General features: G+C 42.1%; 1 protein-coding gene and 1 pseudogene across 3 annotated transcripts in view; one reads left to right on the top strand and one right to left on the bottom strand.

Annotated features, from left to right (window-relative positions):
* The window catches only part of PLEKHM3 (pleckstrin homology domain containing M3), a 146,328-nt gene that overhangs the window by 13,722 nt on the left and 105,134 nt on the right, over positions 1-27,472 (bottom strand). The window contains exons 6-7 of one of the 3 annotated variants that reach the window (XM_054723175.1): positions 8,834-8,991; positions 2,911-3,316 (exon numbers count right to left, since the gene is read on the bottom strand). In XM_054723175.1, the coding sequence (XP_054579150.1) occupies positions 3,220-3,316; positions 8,834-8,991 (255 nt within the window). In that variant the 3' untranslated portion in view covers positions 2,911-3,219. Of the gene's footprint in view, positions 1-2,910; positions 3,317-8,833; positions 8,992-27,472 lie in introns of those variants that run through there. The other 2 variants (XM_054723176.1, XM_008145227.3) reach the window with 2 other exon arrangements.
* On the top strand, positions 25,595-26,820 carry LOC103289358 (60S ribosomal protein L4-like; annotated as a pseudogene).

Here is a 27,472-nt window from a genome sequence, read left to right as displayed (position 1 = left end):
AATATTAACCAGACACGTAATGAGCTGCCTGGTAAGAAATGTGTCTAGGTGGAGATGACAGCCATCTATTCAAGTGACCAAATGGTTTCAAAAAACAATGGTGGCCTCGCCAGCTAAGACCGCGTTTATAAACGCACCGTATTTATCAAGGGGCTTAATGGCATAAAAGGTCAGGTCAGTCCCGCGGGTTTCACAAAAGTCTTGTCTGTGTGAGACATTCCGAGACATTTTGACACATGAATACAGGAGCCACCAGGCCAAGGTGAAATGTTATTTACCAAGTTACTCTGTGACCAAAGTTTAAAAGCCAAAAAAACCAGCATTGTGCTAGAGTTTTTATCCCAGAAAACCTTCACCGACACGAATACCCAGAGTCAAATTCCATCCTGGTCAGTCACCAGCCTGCTCGGCCACTCACCACCTCTGGGAGCTCTCGGCCTCAGCTTCTCTCCTCTCCACATGTCTAGCTGCTCTCCACACTCCCCTCGGTCTCTGCCGCTTTCTGATTCTAGAACGCAGGCAGGAGTCCTGTCTCCACCACTAGTGTCAGAGGGCCCTGGAGAAACTCCTCCATGTGCGCCCCTTCAAACCAGAGAGGAAAGAGCGAGGGGATGGAGACTCCTGCTGCCTCCGCCCCGGCCCCACTCCCTCTAGCTGCTTCGCGGATCCCACACCTCATTACAACGCTCACCGAGTGGCTGCCTCCCAAGAAAAGCCACAGAAAGGAAATATCATTAAAAAAGTGTATATGCTTAAGGGAAGCCGTTCCCTCCCTTAAGCCCGGCCGAGCCAAGGCTGTTGTTCTCTATTGTTGAACAGGATGTGACAGGACTGCCAAGCTCTGCCCACAAACCTGCTAATTAGATGCCCTGACAGTGTTTGTTTTGGAACCTTTCCCAACAAAGGAATGTGTCAGGCTGATTAGTGAGAAAAGGGTATGTAATGTATGTGTACTCTAGTCCAGATGAGGGCATAATCCAGGTATTCAGTCTGTTTGCGCAAGGACTCACACAAAAACGGAGGCTGAGCAAATAGGAAGCCGCAAGGACAGACCGGCTTCTGGGCAATGCTCTCTCCCCGCCTCGGGAGTTTTGTTTTACGGCCCCCGCCCCCACCGAAAACATTCCTGCCTAAACATGAAGCTCTCGTTCAAAAAATGACAAACTATAACTGGCTCCCCAGAAAAATGGGAGAGCCTTTGTGAGGTTGCTGGCAAATCTGGGGTTTGATGATTTTTCTAGGCACATAAATAAGCGACGACTTTAGGCAAAGCCACCTCCACAAAATTCAAGGGAATGAGGGCCACCGAAAACACAGCTCTGAGTGGACTGTTCAGGCTGAGCTGAGAAAACTGCGTCTCAGCATCTGCTATGGGAAGAAGTAATCCTATCCTTTACAATAAAGCAGTTTCTTCCTCTTTTGAAACAAACCTTTACAAGGTTTGACTACAATTAGCTGCCGGAAGCTTCATGTGTACATGAAGCTTAGAGGAGGGCAGAAAGTGCCAAGGCGAAGAACAAAGTCCGTGCCCCAACAGGCCCCGGTCCGCAGGGGCAGGGGCCGGGGCTGCAGGGAAACGCACATGACAAAGATCGATTCACAAGGTCAGGTGTGTGGGGAGGAATCCCCACGTTCTTCGGTACAAGGTGGACGTTTCCGGAGTTGCCAGTTCTTTGGAGGCCTTCTTTCTCTGTCAGCTAACTTGACAACGTAGGTTTTAAAAAGAACACAGAGGATAAGCCCTGTTGGAAACTCACTTGCTATGGACGTTTCCATGAGGCCAGTGTCCCTGCTCACCCGAGAGGTGTAGGGAATGTTCTTGAAATGTGTGCAGGTTTGATGTGGTGTCAGAGTATGTGAACTCGACTGGGAAGAGTCTGGTGCCGATAAGTTCAAGGTCCCGTGAGCAATCGCTATTTCTGCGAGGCAGGGAGGGCGTGGCCAAGTATTGTGCACAAAGAAAAACTGGCAGGTGATGCTCAATCTGCTTCTCTAAAACCCAGTGCTTTAAGAACTTATAGGCATAACCCATGGGCACAGACAATGGTGTGGTGAAGGCCTGGGACGGGAGGAGGGAATGGGCTAGAAGGGGTCAATGGGGAAAAAATGGTATATCTGTATTACTTTCAGCAATAGAGAGAAAATTAAAAAAAAAAAACCACATAACCCTTTCAGAAGAGAGGCCGCTGAGCTGCAGATGCCCCCAACACTGGGAGAACCTCCGAGGATGCCTTCCCTCGGGCAAGTGAGTGTGGCTGACCTGGGCGGCTGAGGCTGGTGCCGAGAAATACTTTAATGGTAGATTAGTTGCTCCAGCCTTCTGGGTAAAGCTGTAGTGTTGCTTCGGACTTTTACTATGTTCCTCTATCTTTCCTCTATTTTTCCCCCAGTTGTACTGAGATAAAATTGACATATAACATTGCACTAGTTTCAGATAAACAGCCTAATGATTTGATATGTGTGTATATTGTGAAATGATCACCACAGTAAGTTTAGTTTACATCTATCACCACACAGTAGTTACACATTTTTCTTATGATGAGACCTTTTAAAATCTACTCTCTTAGCAACTTTCAGATCTGGTGCAATATTGTTATCTTTAGTCTCTGTGCTGTACATTGCATCCCAGAACTTATCTTACAGCTGGAAGTTTGTACCTATTGACCATTTACACCTGTTTCGTCCACCCCCTGCCTCTGGCAACCACCAATCCTTTCTCTGTATCTGAGGTTGTTTCTTTGGTGTGTGTGCGTGTTGTTGTTTTAGATTTCACGTATAAGTGAGATCATACAGTATCTGTCTTTCTCTGATTTACTGCACTTAATGCAAGCATTTTAAATGCTAACTCATCAGTTTTTTAAAAAAGTTTTGTCAGTGTTCTTAATGAGTGCTCACAATATATTTGGGAGAGCTGAACCAAACAGTACATTTTAATGGGATGCCTACCATATATGTAACACACCAAATTCCGTGTTAAGCATGACCACATTCAAATACAGGCACAGGGCTCAGAGAGTCTTGGGTGTTTTCCCTGTTGGGAAACCTGGAGGGATGATTTGTATGTCACATGAAAAAGTCAACAAAGCGAATGCGTCAGACAGAAAGGATGGCACCGATCCGCGGGAGCCGGCACATTCTGTAAGTCCCGTGTTAAAATGCGCTCTGGGTGTTTTTAAGAGGAAGTCTTTATGTACTTGGGATCTGGACGCGTTTCAAGATTCAGGAATGGCATCTTCCCAGGGACGTGTGAAGCAGCATTACGTTCTCAATAACGAGAGAAGACTGGTGATCTGTAGAGGTGTCAGAAACGAAGCTGCTGGATGGGAGGCAATTTAAGGATTAAAAGAAGTCTATGTTCTGGGTCATTTTGTGGATTTATGCGACTTTCTTGCTTTTCATCGTTCTCCCTTACATCTTAGAGCAGTATCAGCCTAACCTTCTGGTTCAGAATCATGGAAAGTTAGAGGTCTGGTTTCTTATTCTCAACCAGGGAGGGCCGTGTTGTCATTTCTGTTTCGTTAGGACGTGGAACTTTCTCCCTGTGTTCGCAGAATGCTTCTCCCTCCTAACGCTGGACTTTGGCCTTCGTCCTCTAGGAGGGCAAATGCTGGGTGAGTCTTAACTCAGTCTGCCGCTCTGGATCTTCCTATTGCATTTAAAACCTTGAGATTTGGCTTTTAGAGTTTTCCTACTTAATTTGAGAGGTATGTATTTAACTTACATTTGAGAAGAATGAACATCCCCGGGGAAACTGTCAATGTTACCTTCTCAACAGAGGGGAGGTGGAAGCCCTGACGAAGGCAGCTCCCGGGCTCCCGGCCCACCCTCTCCAGCCGCCAGCGGAGCTGCCAGGGAGGCTTGCTGGGGTCTCCTTCCCCACTAACCTGACGGGCTCAGGGCTCGAAGTGTAAAAACTTCCACGGTGCCAAATAAAAGAAAACTCAAAGTAACAGTTTTGGGGAAGCTTCTTTCATGAGAGGCACACGGTCCCATTCCTTCCCACCCCCCAATTTCTTTAGGGGGTAAGCTTGCACAAATGGTTTGAAGACTACAGGTCCAGAAGAAACAGTGATGTATAATGAAAAAGCCTGGGTTTTAAAGTTCTATACGTTTGGGTTCAAGTTTTGGCCTTATCTCTTGGGCCAAGGTTAATCGCCTTCTCTGAACCTGCGTTTCCCCGTTACTAAAAGGAAGGTCAAACTTCCCTCAGACCGCTGGCATGAAATTAAGTGAGAGATGTAAATTGCTAGCATTGGTACCAGTGAGTATTGGAGCCATGCGCCCTACAATCCCAGAACAGTCTCTCCGTGTGCTGGAGATGGTGTTCTGAAAATTACTAAGGCTCTATTTTTAAATTACACATTTATGACGTTTCCTCCTGTATAACAATTAATTTGACAAGGAAAAAAGTCTGAAGAGTTGACCCATGTCTGCTAGATGGTCTTAATCAATAAGCATGTTAAAACCAAGTATAGTGGAATTCTAAATACCTAAATCAGTGCTTGAGAGTCAGAGAGAGAGGCCCTCTAATGCTCTGGTGGAACTTCTTTTTCATCTGCAGTGTACATCATTCCTGTTGATGACACACCACCTGTGGGAGCTTCGGGTTCACACCCTGGCTGTGGCTTCTCCCACACTCCCATCAACCTCCTCATGGCTTGGCGAGCGGCTCTCCGGCCGGAGGCTGCCAACTATTCATGAGCAAGGAGCACGCCATGTTCACGAGCCTAGCCCAACGCACAAACACAGCCCACTCAATAAATCGCGTCCTGAAAGAACTATAAATCTAATAGTTCTAATGCTTGTAGGATTTTTAAAAACTGAATTATGCCATTCAATGATATCTGAATCTCAAAGTATATTGAATATAATTCTGAGGACACGGAGGGGCTGAATTTATCAAGCTGGGCAAGGATATGTGTGGTAAGAAATTCACTACATACTCCATTTCTGCGATTTTTTAAAAATCCTCACCCGAGGATATTTTTCCATTGGTTTTTAGAGAGAGGGGAAGAGAGAGGGAGACAGAGAGAAATATCAATGTGAGCGAAACACATCGATTGGTTGCCTTCTGCACTTGCCCCGACCAGGGCCCGCACGAGGGTTGGGGGAGGGGAGCCTGCAACCAAGTTATGTGCCCTTGACCAAATGGAACCTGGACCCTTCAGTCTGCAGGCCGACACTCTATCCACTGAGCCAAACCGGCTAGGGCCATTTCTGAGATTTTTACACATGTTTTATTATGGAAAATTTCAGACATACTCAGAAGTAGAGAGAAGAGTATAATACACTTTTGTATACCTATCACCTAGCTTCAACCATGATCAATCTTTCATCCATATCTGTTCCCTCTCTCCCACTGTCAGACTATTATGAAGCATATCCCAGATACCATCCAACTTCATCCATAAAGATTTTCAGTTACATATAGATTTAAAAATTAACCCCCTTACTCAAATTTATTTTTACTTACCACACTTATTAGCACATCTTTATGAACATGTTTTACATCTGCAATTCTATTTCTGGTTAAAGTTTCTTTTACTAAATCATTTATTAGTGTTTCTTTCTATCCTTTCCTATAGATTTGTATAAACCGCTCCCAGTGTTGAACTGGAAACTAAACATCAAGAAATAGCTCAACAGGTTCCTGAAAAGCATTATCATCCTGGAAGTCCAGGGAGGCGACTCAGATGGTTGTGCAAACTTAGAGAGGTGCATTGGAGCAAGGGAGAAAGAGAGGGCCCAAACAGCATGAATCCTTCTTTCCTGGGTAAAGGCTCCCAGGAGCCCACAGACATCTGCACTGATGTCATTTTGGCTTTGAGAAACCAGCAACCCTGACTATGACCACAGCTACTTTAGAGGAGGTCTACCTTCGGGCTGTGATGCAGAACCAACCACCTGGGGAGCCTTTGAAGGTAGAGAGTCTCAGGGTTAAAAACAACCAACAGGTCTCCCGGGAGATTTTTATGTGCAGCCCCTTAAGCCCTGTGCTGTCTAAGGACCGACTGTACCACATTTTATTTACCCATCCACCCACCAAAGAACATTTTGTTTGTTTCCAGTTCAGGATGAGTATTTAAAGCTGCTATAAATATCCATGTGCAGGTTTTTTTTGTGGATATAAGTTATCAATTTGTGTTATTTAGAAGTACATTGTTTACTCCCCAAATATTTTGGCGTTTTCCAGGCATCTTTTTATTATTGATTACCAGTTTAATTTCATTGTGGTCTGAGAGCATACTTTGCATGATGCTTTTAAGCTTGTTCAGATGTGTTTTAAGCCCAGAAAGTGATCTCTCTTGGTAAATGTGAGCTTGAGAAGAATGTGTGTTCTGTTGTTGTTGATGAACCACATGAATTGACAAAGATGTCAATTGGATCCTGTTGATTGATAATGCTTTGCAGTTTAGCTATATGCTTACTGATTTTCTGTCTGCTGGTTCTGCCAGTACTGATAGAGGGGTATTGAAGTCTCTAACTATAAATAGTGAAGATATAATTGCATTGAATCTAGATTGCTTTGGATAGTATGGACATTTTAATGATGTTAATTCTTCTTATCCAGGAACACGGTATATGCTTCCACTTATTTGTAGGGGAGATAAATGATGATGGAAGGAGACTTGACTTGGGGTAGTGAATACACAATATAATATATGCAAATGATGTATTGTAGAATTGTACACCTGAAAACTATATAATTTTACTAGAGGCCCAATGCACGAAATTTGTGCAAAGGGCTCTGCCCTTGCAGCTGCAGCAGCTTGCCTCGGCCCTCGCAGTCCCGGCTTTGTCCGGAAGGTCGTCTGGAAGGATGTCCGGAAGGTTGTTTGGCTGTCTGGTCTAATTAGCATATTATGCTTTTTTTTTACTATAGATTAGCCAATGTCACCCCAATAAAATCAATTAAAAAATAATGGGGATATATATATATATATTTATATATATATATATATATATATATATATATATATATATATATATATGATTCATATGTGTCTCCTTGCAGTTTTTTCAGTTTTTGCCTCATGTGTTATGTCTTTTTGGGTAACATCAATTACCCTTTATCATTACATAATGCCCCTCTTTATCCTTGTATGAAAGATTGGTATTTTTTCTTTAAATATTCAACAAAATTCACTGGTAAAACCATTTGCCTTTTTTATGGGAAGATTTAAAATTTACTAATTCAATTTCTTTACTTGCTATATGTCTATTCATATTTCTATTCTTGAGTCACTTTTGGTAATTTGTCTTTTTAGAAATTTATCCATTTCATCTAAGTTGTACAGCTTATTGATATGAAGTCGTTGATATGGTACTTCCTTATAATTCTTTTAATTGCTGTACCCTTTTTAATTCCTGATTTGGGCAAAAAAGGAAGTATACAGTTCACTGATTTTCAGTGTATTCACAAGACCATGTAACTATAATCATAATCTAATTGCAAAACATTTTTACCATCTCCCAAAAATATCCATATCCATTAGTAGTCCCTATTCTCCTTCCCCCAAACCCTAGGCAACCACTAACCTATTTTGTCTCTGTGTATTTGCTTATTTGGGACATTTCATATAATTAGAACAGACAATATATGGTCTTTCACTTAGCATAATATTTTCAAGATTCATCCATATGGCAGCATGTATCAGAACCTCATTCCTTTTTAGGCTGAATAATAATATTCATTACATGGACATACCACATTTTGTTTATCCCCTCATCAGTTGATGGACATTTATGTTGTTTCTACTTTTTGGCTATTATGAATACTGCTGTTATGAACATTTCTGTTTAAGTTTTTGTGTGGTGCACCTTTTTAATTAGCATATAATCTCAAGGTTATGAGCTAAGTACCTAGCCACTCAGGAAACTGGAGGCTGGAGAGTATGTTTTTTATCTGTGTGTTTATATGTCTGTCTTTCTATGTGTGGGAACAACCCAAGTTCCTGGATGTTTACAAAGAGTCGTTGGGTTTAAGAAGAAGCCAGAAGGGCTGAGTCAACTCGTAATATCTTAACTCTGCCCTACATGCTTCAACTCTCCCTGGCTCCATCCTCACCTTCTGTTCTGAACCACAATGTAAGTGAGGCCTGCAGGGTGGGAAATGGGCCATGACATTCATGCCCAAAAAAGCCAGTGTACACACACACACACACAAAAATGTATATTTCTATCATGCTTTTCAGATAAAGGGAAAAGTGGTATGTATCATTTTGTTATTCAAGAAAAGCCCTGCTCTCAAGTTAGTGGGAGGGAAAAATCATCTGTCAATCAATAGATGTGATGATGCCCAAATATTACTTTGGTTAGAAGAATAATCCCACATAAACTCCCACTTTTCTCTCTTTCGGTCCTGAAACTTTCATCACTGTACTGCAGTGCATCTGTGGATAAGAGCATGTGGTGAGCCAGGCAGCTGTTCACCAGGGTCCTCTCGCTTGAGTCCTCATAATCCATCCAGTTTTGGCCTTCCTCCGAGACTATTCCCCATCATCTATCACTTGGCCCTGAAATGGTTGTGAGGATTCCTCCTCCCCAGTCTTTGTTCTAAAATTGAATCTGAACACTCTTTGTTACCTAATAAGGCAGAGCCAGGCGATGTTTCTTTGCAACTCTGTTATCTCATTCTGGATAAAGGTAGTGAGGTGAGTTACAAATAAATATAGAAAACCAAAGGGTAAAAAATGTTCTCTAGGAATAAGGGAAATCTGATTCAGGATAAGACAAGAGATACAGTACTTGACTAAAAGTTGGTCTGATCTGGCCAAATAAGACTGCATGTGACACATTCAGGTGTACGTTTATATAAGATGAGATTCCGTACCTGCTTGTTGAAATATCCTCAAAAGGGTAGAGGATCTCTCCATTGTTGCAGATTTCACAGATGAACCCCTTCTGGCTGCAAAGACTGCAGCTGTACACGTGAGCGCTGGCAAATTTAATGACCTTGCCCAGGAATGGAGCCAGCTTTCCCTCTATTACCTGCAGAAAGAGAAATGGAACAGGGAAAGTCATTGAGCACAGAAATCTTGCAGATGAGGAGAACTGGAATTCCTTTCCTTTACACAACAGGAAAACCTCTAATTATAATTTCTCAGCAACTCTGAGAAAGAAAAGACATAGTATTTTCGCTCCAAAAGAACCCTCTGGTTTAAACCACTGGAGGTTGGAAAATGAAGATGTTGAAATTTCTTTTGTATTCTTCTTTCTTTGTAGTGGGGTGTAGGGGATTGAAGACCAACAAACGGGGAGCCCCACTTGCATGGACCGACTCACAGTTATGGTGTGGTGTAAGAGGAATGCGGTGGGGTTCCCGAAATAGACTGGAAACATCCAGGGTAAGTATGAATGTAGACCTTCATACTTTATGTTGTCTATTCAACAATTCCCTTTCTCTGATGAATTAATAGGATAGTTTTTTCACTATTTCCCCAAGAACACAGAACAAATGTGGAAAAATGGTTTCTTTTGCTGACAAGTATATTAATATAAAGAGGTTGCAAATTTGGCAGGCAGAGGGTCATATTCAGCCTGAAGAGTTTTTTAAAAAAATCTCTTAGTGTTTTAAAGAATGAGCCATTTTAACAATTGGGAGCCTGGCTGGCATGGCTCAGTGGTTGAGCATCGACCTATGAATTAGGACAGTGGTCGAAAAACTGTGGCTCGCGAGCCACATGCGGCTCTTTGGCCCCTTGAGTGCGGCTCTTCCACAAAATATCACGTACCCTAATTAAGTTAATAACAATGTACCTACCTATATAGTTTAAGTTTAAAAAAATTTGGCTCTCAAAAAAAATTTCAATCGTTGTACTGTTGATATTTGGCTCTGTTGACTAATGAGTTTGCCGACCACTGAACTAGGAGGTCACGGTTGGATTCCTGGTCTGGACACATGCCCTGGTTGTGGGCTTGATCCCTAGTATGGGATGTGCAGGAGGCAGCCGATCAATAATTCTCTTTCATCAATGATGTTTCTATCTCTCTCTCCCTCTCCCTTTCTCTCTGAAATAAATAAAAATCTATTTTAAAATAAATAAAATAATGGGGATATTTCACATAAAAATGAATATTTGGGGTTTCTTTTGAAAAATCATTAGATCTAGCAGAGCTAGGCCTGAACTCTAGCATGGTGATGATCCTGCCTGGGACAGGCAGCTTGCTCCCCCCGGGGCACGTGCCTCCTGTCGATAGCTGTTCCCACCAGGCCCTCGTGTCCGGCATCTGCCCGCCTCCCACAGGTACCACACCTGCACACAATCTGCTTTTGGGACCAATGGTTAGTCTGATCTCTCCTCACTTCTCTAAAATGATGGGCTTCAAAGTGCTCAGCAATTCGTGTACCAACAAGATAAAACCTGCCTTTATTTCTCTCTATTAGTGCAAATATATATATATATATACATGCTGATTTTAATAAGAAAAAAAGGAAGATAAAATTTAATTTGAAAATAGTTAATAATATTTGGAAATAGCTGTATGCTTTCAAATGAATTTATAGTTTAAGTGACAATTTTACATAAAAATAAGATCCAAGGGCCATGCAAATCATACCTAAGTGGAAATTACAATGCCAAGGTGAGTAAATTAGTAGTAACTAACATTACAGAAATATAAGTCTGTAAGGAATGTAACAATGTATTTTGCTAAAAATGAAGCTATGCATAATACTGGAGATAAAAACTTAAGTGGTTTTAAAATATATATATATTTTTATTTTTATTTTTTATTGATTTCAGAGAGGAAGGGAGAGGGAAAGATAGAAGCATCAATGGTGAGAGAGAATCATTGATCTGCTGCCTCCTGCACACCCCCTACTGGGGATTGAAACCACAACCTGGGCATGTGCCATTGACTGAAATCGAACCGGGACACTTCAGTCCGCAGGCCTATGTTCTATCCACTGAGCCAAACCGTCTAGGGCTGAAGTGGTTTTAAAGGTCACAGTATAATCTCATGATGTTTTCAAAATAACAGTGGTTAACTTTAGGGAAGGGAAGAAATGGGAAAAGCAAATCTTTCACTTTGTATACAGTTGTCTTTTTTGCATTTTTAAAAACAATGTATATCGTGTTGCATCAAGGTACAGAAAGTGAACAGAAAAATCAGGTTTACTGCTTTATAAAAGTGGATTTTTTTTCTTAATATAAGAGGGTAGAAATTATGCTGGCTGTTTTTCTGTCAAGCAAGTCCGTTTTCCACCATTTTTAACTTATTTCCTCTTTAGAAAGCCATAGATAGAGCTTTTTTATTTTTATTTTCTCAAGGGCCATTAACTTCGATAAACCCCAGTAAAGCGTACTCCTAATACGAACACATGACACACTTTCTAAGAAATAACCACTACCAAATCATATACCCAACCACCAGTAAACACTTTCCAATGTGTCATAGGGTTATTTCTAAATTGTGGTGACAATACTTCAGTTCCACTTGGTTTTGCTTACATTACTCTTTCCTAAACAACCAAGATTAATGACACATTTAAAGAGAGGCGCAAACTATAGTCCACTCAGGGGGAAACATCAGGATGTACAACAGTTCTGGACAGCAGGTGAGTAAAGGCTGCTTGAAGGAACCGAGGGTGAGAAGAGAAAACCTTGAGGAGGACCTGACAGTTATCACCTGGGATCTACAGGAGCAGCCTGGGCGTCTTGTGCATAAAGCTTTCCCCATCTTATTTATTTATTTATTTATTTATTTATTTATTTATTTATTTATAGTGAAATCCCCAGTTTTAAAAAAATATTTTTTATTGATTTTTTACAGAGAGGAAGGGAGAGGGATAGAGAGTTAGAAACATTGATGAGAGAGAAACATTGATCAGATGCCTCCTGCACATACTGGGGATGTGCCTGCAACTAAGGTACATGCCCTTGACTGGAATCGAACCTGGGACCCTTCAGTCCATACGCCGATGCTCTATCCTCTTAGCCAAACCAGTTAGGACAAGCTTTCCCCATTTTAGATGATCTCCTTGAGGCAAAGGGTATGAGAATACCTTACAGGCTTTTGAAATATCTCACCAAACTTATTTAATAAGCTTTAAAAAATTAATTTGGGGACTGAGAGCTTTATAATAGTTAGTCTTCCTATCAAAGAACCTGATATAGGTCTCCATTTTATTACATTTTCATTTATTATAGTTTTAATAAAAATTTGTTTTCTTTCCTTGTATATGCCACTCACATCCTATCTAATAAAAAGAGCAATATGCAAATTAACCATCACTCTGCTACACCCATAAGCCACACCCACCAGCCAATCAGGAGTGAGTATGCAAATTAACCCAAACAAGATGGCTGCAGCCACAGAGCAAGCAGGAGGCTTGGGTTTCCCCGGCAATGGAGGAAGCCAAGCTTTCCGCACACCCTGGCCAGCCCAGGCCTCCACTCAAGGCTACAAAGTTTCAATTATAGAAGATAAATAAATCCCAGATACCAGGGCCTCACCTTGGGTGGCTGGGGGGCGTGGCCGGCCTGCAAACCACCACAGGCCCCTCGCCCAGGCCACCCCATGCCCCAAGAGAACCCCCACCCTGATCCAGGACACCCTTCAGGGCAAACCAGCTGGCCCCCACCCATGCACCAGGCCTCTATCCTACCTAATAAAAGAGTAATATGCAAATTGACCATCACTCCAACACACAAGATGGCTGTCCCCATGTGGTCAAAGATGGATGCCCCCATGTGGACACAAGATGGCCACCACAAGATGGCCAGCAGGGGAGGGCAGTTGGGAGGGACCATGCCTGCAAGGGAGGGCAGTTGTGGGCAATCAGGCCAGCAGGGGAGGGCAGTTGGGAGGGACCAGGCCTGCAAGGGAGGGCAGTTGGGGGTGATCAAGCCTGCAGGGGAGGGCAGTTAGGGGTGACCAGGTCGGCAGAGGAGGGAAATTGGCCTGCAGGGAAGGGCAGTTGGGGGGGACCTGGCCTGCAGGGGAGAGCAGTTGGGGGGGACCAGGCCTGTAGGGGAGAGCAGTTGGGGGGGACCAGGCCTGCAGGGGAGGGCAGTTAGGGGTGACCAGGCCTGCAGGGGAGGGCAGTTAGGGGCAAACAGGCTGGCAGGGGAGCAGTTAGGCATCAATCAGGCTGGCAGGGGAGTGGTTAGGGGGTGATCAGGCTGGCAGGCAGAAGCAGTTAGGGCAACCAGGAAGGCAGTCAGGCAGGCAAGCAGTTGGGAGACAGCAGTCCTGGATTGTGAGAGGGATGTCCGACTGCCCGTTTAGGCCCGATCCCGGTAGGATCGGGCCTAAACGGGCAGTCAGACATCCCTTGAGGGGTCCCAGATTGGAGAGGGTGCAGGCTGGGCTAAGGGACACTCCCACCTCCCCATGCACAAATTTCGTGCACCGGGCCTCTAGTTTATTATATTTAGGTTATTTCAAAATTGCATTTTGTGTAAAATTTTTTTCTTATTAGCCATTGCTGACATATTAGAATATATTGACATTTGTGTATACCTTATATATGACTATAATTTTACTGTATTTTCAGGGATGCAAAGCATTTTTAGGGGATTCTTTTGGGTTTTCTGAAAGTAATAAACTGGTCCCTTGCTTTCTAATATTATACCTCCTATTTACGTTTCATGTTTTATTGCATCACTCAGTGCTCCTAACATAATATTAAGAAATAATGGTGTTAGAATCAAACTGGAAATTATGGAGTGTAGTGAGTGGCTCATTTTCTCCACGAGGAACATATATATTGTCATTCACCACATTTTATTGATTTCCTCTCTTTTCAAATTACAGCTTTAGTGAGATATAATTCACATACCATGTAATACACCTTTTTAAAGTCTACAATTAAATGGCATTTAGTTTATTCACGGAGTTGTATACTATCACCACCATCAATTTTTGAGTATCTCTTCAATTTTTCCACAAAACCTTGTACCCATTAGCAATTACTCCCTTTCCCCTAAACTGCTCCCCAAGCCCTAACCAAGCACCAGTCTAGTTTCTGTCTCTATAGGTTTACCTATTTGGGGCATTTCATATAAATGGAATGATACAATATGTGGCTTCTTTCACTTAGCTTAATGTTTTCAAGGTTAAGTTGATTCTCTTCTAAATATCTCTAGTGTAAGTCTCCTTTTTCCATCCTGCCCCACACTCTTATCTCTCCTGTCAATCTTCTAGTTTTATTTCCAGATGCCTATATTTTTCCTTTGATCTGACCAAATATATATACTAATCAGTTTTAGATACCACTTTTATCATGTATCATCTCTTCCCTCAAAACTTGGTGAATTATTATTTTAACATTATTAAAAACTCTTCACTCATTCATTTCAGAGAATTATATTGAATTACTATGTCCCATATTCTCCATACAAGAGTGAACTGGGCCAAACTGGAGCTTACATTTTGCCTGGTGTGTAGGTAGTCCATAAGCTGATTCCACACTACCTATCCAAATTCTTTTTCCATTTCTTATGATGTCACTTGTGTTGTGAGCAAATGTTTCCTCATGTAGAATATGCTTACTCTTGTTCTTGTGCCTTCACCCATGTCATTTCCTCTGCCTGAAGTTTTGCTTCTCTTCTTAAAACACTTTTTTGACTTCACCTAGGCTTCATGGCTCCGATCTATTCTGGCTTGATCTGGAAAGCCATCTTTGGCAACTTCACTGTTTGGATCTCTTGTGCTTCACATAAATTACTTTTACATCAAGCACACCATGTAATTTAATATAAAACTTGATGCTGTTTTGTACTCTTTACTAATGCTTAACATGTGATTGTTTTGCTTATCCAACTGTTGATTGAATATCTCGAAATGGTGATCCTAACTATAAAATGGTGATTTTACTTAAAAAATGTAAATTTTATGTGGAGTAACCTAAGAGAATGTAAATTGCTTGGAGGCAAGACTGAGTCTCATACTTGTCTTAAATATCCCATTTCTGCCAGGCACCTAAGTTCTTGTTGATTGACCAAAGATGCTTTCTCGTCTTTTTCCTTGGCTGCAGTGGTTATATCTTAGGGCTGTTTTTGTGTCACAAATATTTTCAATCATTCTGCTGGGTGATTTAGGGAGGAGCATAAAGAGTGCATGGCCCTGGTGGAAGCTCAGCTATTCAGGGACTCCTTTGGCTTCTTTTCATTTGATTAATTGCTCTTCCTATTTGTCAGCTTAAGTTCATGGCCATGTTCCAAAGGGCTAAAGCTGCTGAAAGATTTCCTTCCAGAAAGTGAGGTAATAGTCTATGTTTTAGAATTTACAAACATATCTTTAATATTTCAGAAAGGAAAAGTTTATACTTATAATTGTCCAGGGATAAAGATATATTTAGAAGGTTTAAATCTTATCTTTGACTACAACTACTAGCAGCACTGGGAACAGGATCCAACTATTTTTGCTTCTCGTCTAGAGGTTTCATCACAACAAAGTAGTAGGTTCCAAATGTGACATCTCCAAGGGTTCTTTTAAAAAATCAAATATATTAATACAAATTAAAAAAAAAAAAGAAAAATCAGATATATCTTTACTTTGGATAATTGTTTAAAAACAAAATCAAGTGACCTACCTCCCATCATCTGCTCCTGCCCCAGAGTCTTACAACTTCTAATCCCATTTCCTAGCCATCTTGGTGGGGGCTTAGGGTTAAGGCCATATTCCACAAACACCAGGAAGATGGCAGCCTTAAAGAAGACCAAAGCCCAAGGAGCTCCTACCCTTAGTTTCTAAATGAGAATGAAAAGTACAAAAGAACTATTAGAATGCCAATGGACCTGGAAAATGACTATGGGTTGGGCAAGGTCAAATGGCCAACAAGCAAACAAGTACACAGCCTGATGGAAGTCAGATTTGAGAACCCTAAACTGGAGTGCATCCCTAGAGTGACAATAGTCCTCAGTGAGGCCCACCATGGAGAATAGTCCTACAACAAAAAGAAAACAGATTCCAAATAAATTGAGAATAGTGTAAAGAGCCTTTGGGGGAACTTCAAGCATACCAACATTCACATCATGTGGATCCAGTAGGAGAAGAAAGAGCGCAAGAAATTAAAGACCTATTTGAAAAATTAATGACAGAAAACTTTCCTAACTTGGTGAAGGAAATAGACATACAAGTTCAAGATGCACAGAGATTCCCAAACAAGATAAACCCAAAGAGGCCTACACCAGGACACATCATAATTAAAATGCAAAAGGTTAAAGACAAAGAGAATCTTAAAAGCAGCAAGAGAAAAGCAGTTAGTTACCTATAAGGGAGCTCCATAAGATTGTCAGTTGGTTTCTGAACAGAAACTTTTCAAGCAAGAAGAGATTGGCAAGAAATATTTAAGGTGATGAAAAGCAAGGACCTACACTAAGATTACTCTACCCAGCAAAACTATCATTTAGAATAGAAGGACCGATAAAGAGCTTCCCAGACAAGAAAAAGCTAAAGGAGTTCATCACCACCAAACCAGTATTACATGAAATGTTAAAGGGTCTTCTTTAAGAAGTAGAAAAAACAAAAGATAAAAAATATGAACAATAAAGGGGCAATAGATACATATCTATCAACAATTGAATCTAAAAAACAAAACTAGCCCTGGCTGGTGTGGCTCAGTTGGTTGGAGCATTGTCCCATACACTGAAAGGTTGGGGGTTCAATCCCTGGTCAGGGCACATGCAGTTGATGTTACATCAATGTTTCATTCTCCCCCTCTCTCTCTGTCTCTTTCTTTCTCTCTCAAATCAATAAAAACATATATATTCTCCAGTGAGGACTAGCACAATAATCTACAATAATAAAAGCATAATATGCTAATTAGACCAGACAACTGAACGACCTTCAGGACATCATTCCAGACAAAGCTGCAGTGGTGGGGCCGAGGCAGAGGAAGTTAGGGGCGATCAGGCAGGCAAGGAAATGGTTAGGGGTGATCAGGCAGGCAGGCAGGCAGGTGAATGGTTAGGGGCAATCAGGCAGGCAGGTGAGCAGTTAGGGGTGATCAGGCAGGCAGGTAGAGTGGTTAGGGGTGATCAGGTAGGCAGGTAGGCGAGCAGTTAGGAGCCAGAGGTCCCAGATTGTGAGAGGGATCCCAGATTATGAGCGGGTGCAGGCCGGGCTAAGGAACCCCCCCCCCCCAACCCCTATGCATGAATTTTGTGCACCGGGCCTCTAGTAATAAAATAAAAACAAATGAATAAGCAGAACAGAAACAGATTCACAAATACAACGAACATTTTGACAGTTGCCAGATGGGAGGGGGTTTTGGGGGGATGGGAGTAAAAGGTGAAGGGATTAAGAATTACAAATTAGTTGTTACAGAATAGTCATGGGGATGTACAGTACAGCATAGGGAATAGCCTATATCAGTGATGGGCAACCTTTTGAGCTTGGTATGTCAAACTTCGCCAAAAAAACTGAGCATAACTCGGGTAGTGTGTCACTTTGACGAAAAAACATTATTTCGCGATATTTATAGTTTAAATAACATAAATGTTTCATCCTCGGCATGCAGCCGCCTCAGCGGCCGCGTGTCATCAGAAATGGCACTGACACGCGTGTCAGAGGTTCGCCATCACTGGCCTATATAATAAAGAGCTAATATGCTAATTAGACCCGACAGCAGAATGACCTTCTGGAACGACCTTCTGGAATGACCAGTGGGCAGTGGGTGGGGCCGCGGGGCCATGATGCAGCTGGGGCCATGAGGGCCAAGGCAGCCAGAGCTGTGAAGGCCTACTCTTTTTTAATATATATATATATATTTTATTGATTTTTTACATAGAGGAAGGGAGAGGGATAGAGAGTTAGAAACATCGAGAGAGAAACATCGATCAGCCGCCTCCTGCACCCCCCCCCCCCCCACTGGGGATGTGCCCGCAACCAAGGTACATGCCCTGGACCGGACTCAAACCCGGGACCCTTCAGTCCACAGGCCGACGCTCTATCCACTGAGCCAAACCGGTCAGGGCTGAAGGCCTACTCTTGCAGGAATTTTGTGCATCGGGCCTCTAGTAGTCAATAATATTCTAATATGTATGGTGTTAGATGAGTATGAGATTTATCAGTATGACTGCTTAATACGTTATGTATTGTCTAATCATTGAGATGTACACCTGAAACTAATATAATAATGCATGTCAATTGTAATTTAAAAATAATGAAAATGGTTTTTTAAAAAGTCACAAGACCATTAACCAGGTGGTCATTTGGATATGTCATAAGTGATTGCAAAATAGGCCTCTGGATGAGATTTAGTTACCGCTCTATTATTTTTCCCCAAAGTGCCTGCCTCCATGAGCAAAATCATGACAAAGTAGTTAGCAGAAAGCTTCCTCCTCTTCCTCCATCTCCTTAACCCCCTGCACTCACCCTCCCTCACCTTCTCCATATACCAAGTTGCCCTGTCTTCTTGAGAAAAGGCAGATGTCTGAAACAGGGCAAAAGAGTTTGTTGCTGTTTTCCATTCAGCTTAATTTCTTGTACTAAAGAAGGGACCGGTCTGATTTTATTTACTTGGAGAGCATGCATAAATGAATATGTCAGAGGTATTTTCCTGACCGGGTATTCAAAGAATACACACTTCCATTTGTAACTTAGAATGATATGTCCTCTCATTGCAAGTAGGATAAGGACAAACTGCAGCATCACACTGATACCTTCTTCTTCTTCCTGATTTTGCTATTTTTCACTTTTGTGGTCTCTCTCCAAATTCGGTTCACTCTATCATTTCAGGTACTTCTTCAGGAACCATCAAATATTACTTTCCATGCTCCAGTTAGCTGACAGATACACCCACTATGCTTCCCATGGACGCTGCCTGGTTGAACTTCCAGTTCAGGGATACACACATTCATTCTCTCCCTCCCCCTCTTCTATTCTGGTCAAGATGGTCAGCATTGGAATTTGAGGCCTATGGCTTTCTTGCAGACTAAGACAACAGACTTTATTTGATTTACTTTCTTGCAGACCAATCAAAAATTACAATTAAGTTAAAAAATAACCTAGTGCTTGCCTTCTCCAAACCACAGTTTCAGAAACAGCTGCTTATTACTCATGTGTGGCACCAGGAAATTGCAGTGTCATGTTCAAGGCCTGCAGCCAATAGAGATCTGTGGGATTGGGAAATGGGCACAAATGATTCTTTTATGTCTGTTACCTTCACTCCCTTGGCACCGCCACGGAATTCAAAATCTACAGGGGGAGAGGGACAGAGCACTAGTAACTTGGACAAGGAAAAAACAAAAACAAAAAAAAAGCTCTTTCTCATTGCATTCCTGTATGCACTGGCTAATTCCTTCCCCCTGATTTGTCATTTACCTTCCATGCGAATGCGAGCATTCCTCGGCCATTGTGCAGCATTTAGAATCTGGACGACTGTTGGGGAGACTTTGATGAAGAGGCTGCTGCACTTGACAAATGGCCCCTCCTCTAAAAGTCCAACCAAAAGACCCCATTCACAGAACACAAAGCCACCTGCCACTCACTAGTAACAAGCTAGCTGATGACATGGAAGAATCAAAATGGTCACACATTGTGAAATGATGTCCAGTATGATTTGGTTTGCATTTGCTTGGCCAGAGGCCTGTGGAAGTTGCCCCTCACTATTTTCTCTGCTTGTCATGTCTCCTCATCGACAGGTGGGTACAGTGAAATCTAGGGATCTAGGCTGTGCAAGTTCACAGAGAGTTAAGGGAAAACAGTCTGTGGATTCTGCTCAAGTTTGAAAACACCAGCAGTCAGTGAGGATATTCTGAGTTCTCATTCAATTATGAATAGTACTCATCGTAATCATAGGTCCTTGAAATTGGAAAATAAAAAGCATAGGGGATTTTCCTATTTCAAAAAGTTTTGCTAAAACCTCATTTTCCCATAATTAACCTTTGAGCTCCTTATCGTGGCTCAGTGCTGGGATGTTTGTATATAAACAGAAAACTGTCTTCTCTAATTAGCTGCTCCCCACCCCTCTTTACCCATCGTGGAGCTGCTCTAACACTGCTGGGCTTCTGGCTAAGCAAGCACTTCTCTGAGGGTGGATTATGATGTCACCAATTAGCTCTTATCTGATCCTTTCCCAAAGGTGACAATTTCTACTTAGACTTAGGAAACTATGTGATAATTGAATTTTGAGTTGATGTAATTGGGTAGATTTGTGAGTGGTCATCAAATTACATTTTGCCTCCTGCTGGAAACTAAGTCTTAGGGAATACAAGATAAAATAATTTCAATTTTCTTCAGTTGTTGAATGGCAAAGATGAACCCAAGAACATAAATTTCTTCTTTATTTTTTAAATCCTCATCCAAGAATATGTTTATTGACTTCAGAGAGGGAGGAAGGAAAGGAGGGAGGGAGGGAAGGAGGAGGGAAGGAGGGAGGGAGGGAGGGAGGGAGGGAGAGAGAGAGAGAGAGAGAGAGAGAGAGAGAGAGAGAGAGAGAGAGAGAGAAACATTGATGTAAGAGAAACATGGATTGATTGCCTCCTGTATGCCCCCTGACCAGGGATCAAACCTGTAGCCTAGGTATGTGCCCCGACCAGGAATTAAATCCACAACCTTTTGGTATACAGAATGACACCCCAACCAACTGAGCCACCTGGCCAGGGTGAACATAAATTTCTTATTCAGAAGAATATATGGGATGGGGGCCACTTCATCCAGTTTTTCTGTACTACAGAAAGTGCCTCAAGGGGTGTGGCCTTGTCAAGACACAGCCTCATGGAATTTCTGTGGAAGCATTTGCAGAGAGTAAAGTACAGTTACCTGATCCACCATGTGCTGAGCTCCCAAACAGACCACACAGTCTGACATAGTACATCTGGATTATCTGTGAGGGAAATGATTAAATCATTTTCAATTGAGACAGTTCCAGAAAATCCTCGTGGTGTGGTCAACAGGATTTTACTTCTCTGTTGAACTCATTGGTTATGTACCTGAAGTAAATCTGATTTAGGTCTCTATTCATTTTGGTCCTAGTTATGACATTACTGACTCATCAAACAGTAAACAAGGAAAGGCCCCGAGTGGTCTTTAAACTCAGCTTCCTTACTTAATAGGTTATGAGAAGTCTGAGGCCCAGAGCAGTCATGTGAGCGGGTTAGTGACAGACCCTGACTCCCCTCTTAAACAGCCTTCACTGCTACAGGGACAGGACTTTCGAGGGCATCTGGGGTCAGAGGCAGCTCTAGGATTTTGGCCTGAGAATCCTGACCCACCGTATAGAAATGGAAGATTTCTAAAACGGACTTAGTCCCTAAATGGAAGCAAGATGTGCAGTCTAGATCGACCCAGGTTTACACCCATAGTTTTGACCTGAACTGGATCTGCCTTTGGTTTATAGGAAGATTTATTGTCCAACCTATTTAATTCTAGTACGAAAATTCTCTAAAATTGTCATATCTTGTGTAAATTTCTAAATATGAAGATTTTGAAGAGCATTGGTCAAATGACTGGGAAATTTATAAAGTAACAAAATCGTGACAAAAATGGACTTACTATCCACATAAACACTATTCTATTTACCAAAACTAGAGAAATGATTTTGTTATATGGAGAAGCAACTACAACTTGAAAAAATTAAGGCAAAACAAACAACTGCCTGTATGCATGTATGTGGGAGAAATGGAAGAAATATGGCTTTTCAGAGAAGACCTGAGCAGAGGCCAATGTAAGACACATTAACCGAAAAACAACAAAGACCCCAGGTTTAAAAGGGACAGAGAAATAGAGTAGAAATAAAAGCAACATTCCCTGATCATGTCAGATGACCCATTAGGAGTTAGGAGAGGCAGAAAGCAAAGAAGGGAACGAGGAGGAGGAAAAAGATGGAAGCAAAAAAAAAAAAAAAAAAAAGGTTAAGAAAAAGAAGGGTAAGGCAAGTCAGAAGCTCACGAAGAGGGAAAAATCAGGATGCAGCTGACCGAGACCTGGAATGGTCGTTAGAAACCTAGGTTTCTATCCCCTGAAAGCTGTGTAAGTCACTTCACTTCTCCGGGCCTCAGTTTCCTCATCTGCGAAATCAAGTGATTGCAACAGGTCATTCACAACTAGATGACCAGTAAGGATCCCTCTCTGTTTGAAAACTCTATGATTTTGTGATTAATGAACAGGGGAAACATCAAAAGAAGCTCGTTGAATACCCCCAGGAATGAAGAAAGGGAATATCTGGGGAGACAGATAAAAGGTGAGTTTAGCCAGACTAATTAGAAGATACCCAAGGACATTTTCAAAAGGAGTGAAATAATGTCAGCAGCTTTCTATGCCTCTGCTTGCTGAGTGCCATTCAAAGAGGACTTAATGCTTTTTAGGAATTGTCCCCTCACAGGTGTGCAACCAGACACCGGTTTTCCTGAAGAAGCTGGAAATCCCTTCCTTTCATTAATGCATTTAATTAGTTATCATATTTAGATAGCACTTAGGGATGAAAAATACAATGTAAGTGCTCAACATTATTATTACTTAATCACTTTTACGAGACTAGCAATGCCAAAGATTAAATGGGAAAACAAAATAAGTTTCTGGCTAGAATGCTGTGATCTAATAAATAGCTGGGTCGCTGATGTGAGAAAAAGCAAATCCTGCATATAAAGTGAGAGAGGCGCTCTTTATTAGCTTGCATGCCATTGTGTTAAGGTTGTCGGTAATTTGTATTCTTTGCCTTCAGGTATCAACAAGCAGTAAACCACCACTTACACACAGCACTGATTATGATTTCACACATCCTGTTTTTCAAGAATATCATTGCTGTGTTTGTGGCGTCTGTATGCTGGGCAGCTGTATGTCCAGGATATGGACTGAAATACACGTGGGAATTTAGTATACAATAAAAGTGGGGGAAATAAGTTATTTAATAAATGATGGTGGGGCAGCTGGTTCGCCATCGGGGGGAAAAGAAAGCTGAATCTCCAACTCATTCCATAAAAAATGTAATTCCAGATAAATCAAAGATTTAAATATAAAAAGAAAATCATTTGCAAAGTATTTTTAAAACGATAAAAAAGTATTAGAGAAAAATGTCAGAGAAATATTTACATGGGAGTAAATATTTTATTATCCTAGAAACCATAAAAGAGTCTGAATATATAAAATTTAAAATTTAGTACAATACAAAATACCATTTGTAAAGTCATGTGATAGGAAACTGGGGAAAATATTTCCTATTTATGTGAAAAAGTGCTAATTTCCTTAATAGAAAAAGAGCTCTTTCAAATTAATAAGAAAAAGATCAACAATATAATTTCAAGACAGGTTAATGAAATTAACAGACAATTCACAAAAGCTACAAATGGCCAATAAACATAGAAAAAAAGATGCTCAACCTTACTTACAATGGGAAAAAATACAAATTAGAGTAACCATATGAGGTTATATTTTATATTTTAGATTGGCTAAGATTAAAAATATTGCCAGTATGGAAAGTTAATGTGGGTGCGGGGAAACAGGCATTCCCAAGACACTCAATGAAAGTAGAAATTGGTCCTTCCTTTTTAGAAGGCAAGTGGCAATAGTATCAAACCACAGAGCAGGCATAGCCTTTGACCCGGCATTCTCATGTTAATGCTTTTACACTACAGATACATTTACACACGTGCACAGGAAATGGCCAAGGGTGTTCATTGCAAGACTGGTTCTAATAGAGAAAATGGCACAGGTTAAACATTAAGGGAACTCTCAACTCTGCAGCCGATAAAAGCAAGGGGTAAGCTTTTATGTGTACTGAACACGCTCATGGACCCACAAGTCCACTGTTTACTGTCCACTGGAAAAGGCAAGATGCAGAAAGATAGTATAGTTTGATCCTTTATGCAAAGGGAAAGAAAGAAAAAAAAACACACCCAAAAAACAAAATAAACCACACTTAGAAATGTGTAGAAATGTATAGAAGAAGACAGCAAGCTGGCTAGAGTTAATAGAAGCTACCTCTGCAAAGTGGAATGTGGAAGAGAGAAGGGAAGACTTTAAAAATAGATTTCTGTAATAAACTGGATAAGAAATTAAGACAAACAATTTTATTTACAATTGCATAAAAAAATAAAATAAAAATTCCAAGGAATAAATTTAACCCCAAGGAGGTGAAAGACCTGTACACTGAAAACTATGATATTGATGCAAAAATATTGAAGACTATGCAAATAAATGGAAAAGATATTCCATGATCATAGATTGGAAGAATTAATATTGTTAAGTGTCCATACTACTGCAAAGCAATCTATATATTTAATGTAACCCCTATCAAAATAGCAAAACAAACTAAAACCAACAACAACAAAACAAAATCTGATTAAAAAGTGGGAAGCAGATCTAAAGAGACATATTTTTCCCCCAAAAGACATACAGATGGCCAACAGGTACATAAAAAGGTGCTCGATGTCACCAATCACCAGGGAAATGCAAATCAAAACTACCGTGAGCTATCACCTTGCACCTGTTGCAATGGCTATTGTAAAAAAGATGAGTGTAGGTGAGGATGTGGAGAAATGGGAATTCTTGTGCACTGTCAGTAGGAATGTAAATTGGTGAAGCCACTCTGAAAACAGTATGAAGTTTCCTCAAAAAATCAAAAATAGAACTACCATATGATCCAGCAATACCACTTCTGGGTATTTATCTGAAGAAAAGGAAAACACTAACTCAAAAAAGGTTTATGCATCCTCATGTTCACTGTAGCATTATTTACAACTAGAGGCCCAGCGCACGATTAAATCGTGCACGTGTAGGGTCCCCTAGGCCTAGCCTGCCATCAGGGCCATGTCAGCCGCCCTGCGACGCCTTGCATGCTCTGTGAACGCTGCCGGCACCCCACCCCATGATGCCTCGCACGGCCCGTGGACACTGCTGGCGCCCCACGACGCCTCGCTCGCTCCGTGGATGCTGCCGGCACCCCACCCCATGATGCCTCGCACGGCCCGTGGACACTGCTGGCGCCCCACGACGCCTCGCTCGCTCCGTGGATGCTGCCGGCACCCCGCCCCGCCTGCTGCAAGGGGTGCTGCTCGTTTGGTTGTGACGCCATATTGGGGTCACGACCACCGGCCTTTTATGATATAGCCAAGATATGGAAACAACCTAATGTCCATGCTGGATAACAGATGAAGACAATGTGGTATATTACGCAGTGGTATTTTATGGCGGAATATTATTCAGCCATAAAAAGAAGAAAATCTTGCCATTTTCTACCACATATGCAGATCTTGAGGGCATGATGCTAAGTGGAATACATCAGACTGAGGAAGACAAACACTGCATGATCTCACTTACTGGTATATGTGGAATTTAAACACACACACACACCCAACCAAGCTCACAGATACAGAGAACCGATTGGTGGTTGCCAGAGGCATCCGGGGGTGGGAGTGGGGGGTTGAAATGAGTGAAGCTGGTCAAAAGATATAAACTTCTGGCTATAAAATAGATAAGTCATAGGGATGTAATATACCGCATGCTGGCTACGGTTAATATTGTATTGCATATTTAAATGTTGGTAAGGGATCTTAAAAGTTCTCACCATAAGAAAAAAATTACTGTGTGGTGATGGATGTTCAGTAGACATGTGGTGATCATTTTGCAACATATAAAACTATTGAATCAGCTTTTCCCTGTGGGAGCCACGGGCCTGAGAGGAGTGTGGCCTTCTCTCCGCACCATGGCGTGCTCATCCACTGGCACCAGTGTGCTCCGTAAAGGGGAGTCATCTGGCAAAACGTCACTGTGCCTGCTGTGTTCAAGGATCCCATTCAACCAGATATTGGGAAGTTTGTTCACACAACTTGCGTAAAAACACCAGGCAGCTCTATGCTGTCAGTGAACTGGGAGGTCATCAAACCAGTGCTGAGTCTGGGGTGCTGGCAGAGCTGTGCCTCGAGTTGCCAGAGTTCGAGGAGGTGGGACTCACCGTTCTGGCCAGGTGCTTTTGGAAATATGAGTCTTGAGGGGGGAGGGGCGTGTTTGCACTAACCAACATCTGGCGCCATTGGCACCGTAGAGTGAACACAACACAACATCAATGTGCCATCGGCTTTGCCCTGCCTGCCTTGGCCTTCCCCACGTTGGTCATGTCTAAAGGACATTGTATTGAGGAAGTTCCTGAGCTTCCCTGGGTGGCGGAAGATAACACTGAAGGCCACAGGAAGACCCAGGAGGCTGCTTTGCTTCTTAAGAAACGTCTAAGGCCTGGAATGATAGCAAAAAGGTCTATGCCTCTCAGGGAATGAGAGCTGGTAAGGGCAAAATGAGAAACTGTTGCCGTATCCAGCACCGGGACCTTGCATCGTCTCTAATGAGGACAACTGTGTCTTCAAAGCCTTCAGAAACATCCCTGGAATTCCTCTGCTTAATGGAAGCAAACTGAACATTCTGAAACTTGCTCCTGGTGGGCAGGTGGGCCGTGCCTGCATTTGGACTGAAAGTGCTTTCCACAAGTTAGATGGTCTGTCTGGCCAATATATCTACACCTTCCCATGCACACGATGCTCAGGTCAGACCTGAGCAGAATCTTGAAAAGCCCAGAGATCCAAAGAGCCCTCCAGCACCACGCAAGAAGATTCATGGCGGAGACCTGAAGACGAATCCCCTGAAAAACCTGAAAATCATGTTGAAGCTAAACCCCTATGCAAAGACCATGCACGGAATCACCATTCTCTCCAGGCCAAGAACCACGAGCTCCGGGTGGATAAGGCAACAGCAGCGCCAGAAGCTAAATCAGATGGGAAGGGGGTTCCAGGCTGTGATAGGGAAGGAAGGGAAGGGGGTTGTTGGCGCTACGAAGCAGGAGCCTTGGTGGGGAAAAAGGCTACAGCTACCAAGAACCCAGCAGCGGAGAAGCCTGCAGGGGGAAAACCCACCATGGAAGAAAAGATATCTGCGGCATAAACTTAAATGTGTTTATTCCCTAAAGGTCAAATCACTTTGAATAGCCAATTTTATTTATTTTTTAAAATACATTTTTATTGATTTCAGAGAGGAAGGGAGAGGGAGAGAGAGTTAGAAACATCAATGAAGAGAGAGAATCATTGATTGCTGCCTCCTGCACGCCCCCTACTGGGGACCAAGCCCACAACCTGAGCATGTGCCCTTGACCCGAATCGAACCCGGGACCCTTCAGTCCGCAGGCCAACGCTCTATCCACTGAGCCAAACCAGCTAGGGCTGGACAGCAAATTTTAAATAAAGACCCGATCAAAGGTAGTGAGAAACATGAAAAAAAAAATTGAATCATTATGTTGTACACCTGCAATTAATACAATGTTATATGTCAATTATACCTCAGTTAAATATATCATTCACAGGAATTCAAAGATGACAACTTCTTAAAATAAAAACAGGATAGTAAGAGTGGAGAGGGAAGAAACATCTGGGTGGTAACAGTGGGAGACCATGGTGATTGTGTGGATAATGTCGGTGGTGGTAGAGTTAAACCCTATTTTGCGGTTTGACTGCAAACAGCTGTGAAGGCTCACACCTGCCTCTCCTTGCCCCACACCTGGGCGGGCTGCTAGGAAGCCAAGTGTTCCCCCTTCAGCACC

Source organism: Eptesicus fuscus, chromosome 11 (genome assembly GCF_027574615.1).
Source record: "Eptesicus fuscus isolate TK198812 chromosome 11, DD_ASM_mEF_20220401, whole genome shotgun sequence".
NCBI classification, from domain to species: domain Eukaryota; kingdom Metazoa; phylum Chordata; class Mammalia; order Chiroptera; family Vespertilionidae; genus Eptesicus; species Eptesicus fuscus.
The sequence above is the reverse complement of the archived record's forward strand: the minus strand, read 5'-3'. Positions and strand labels throughout refer to the sequence as shown.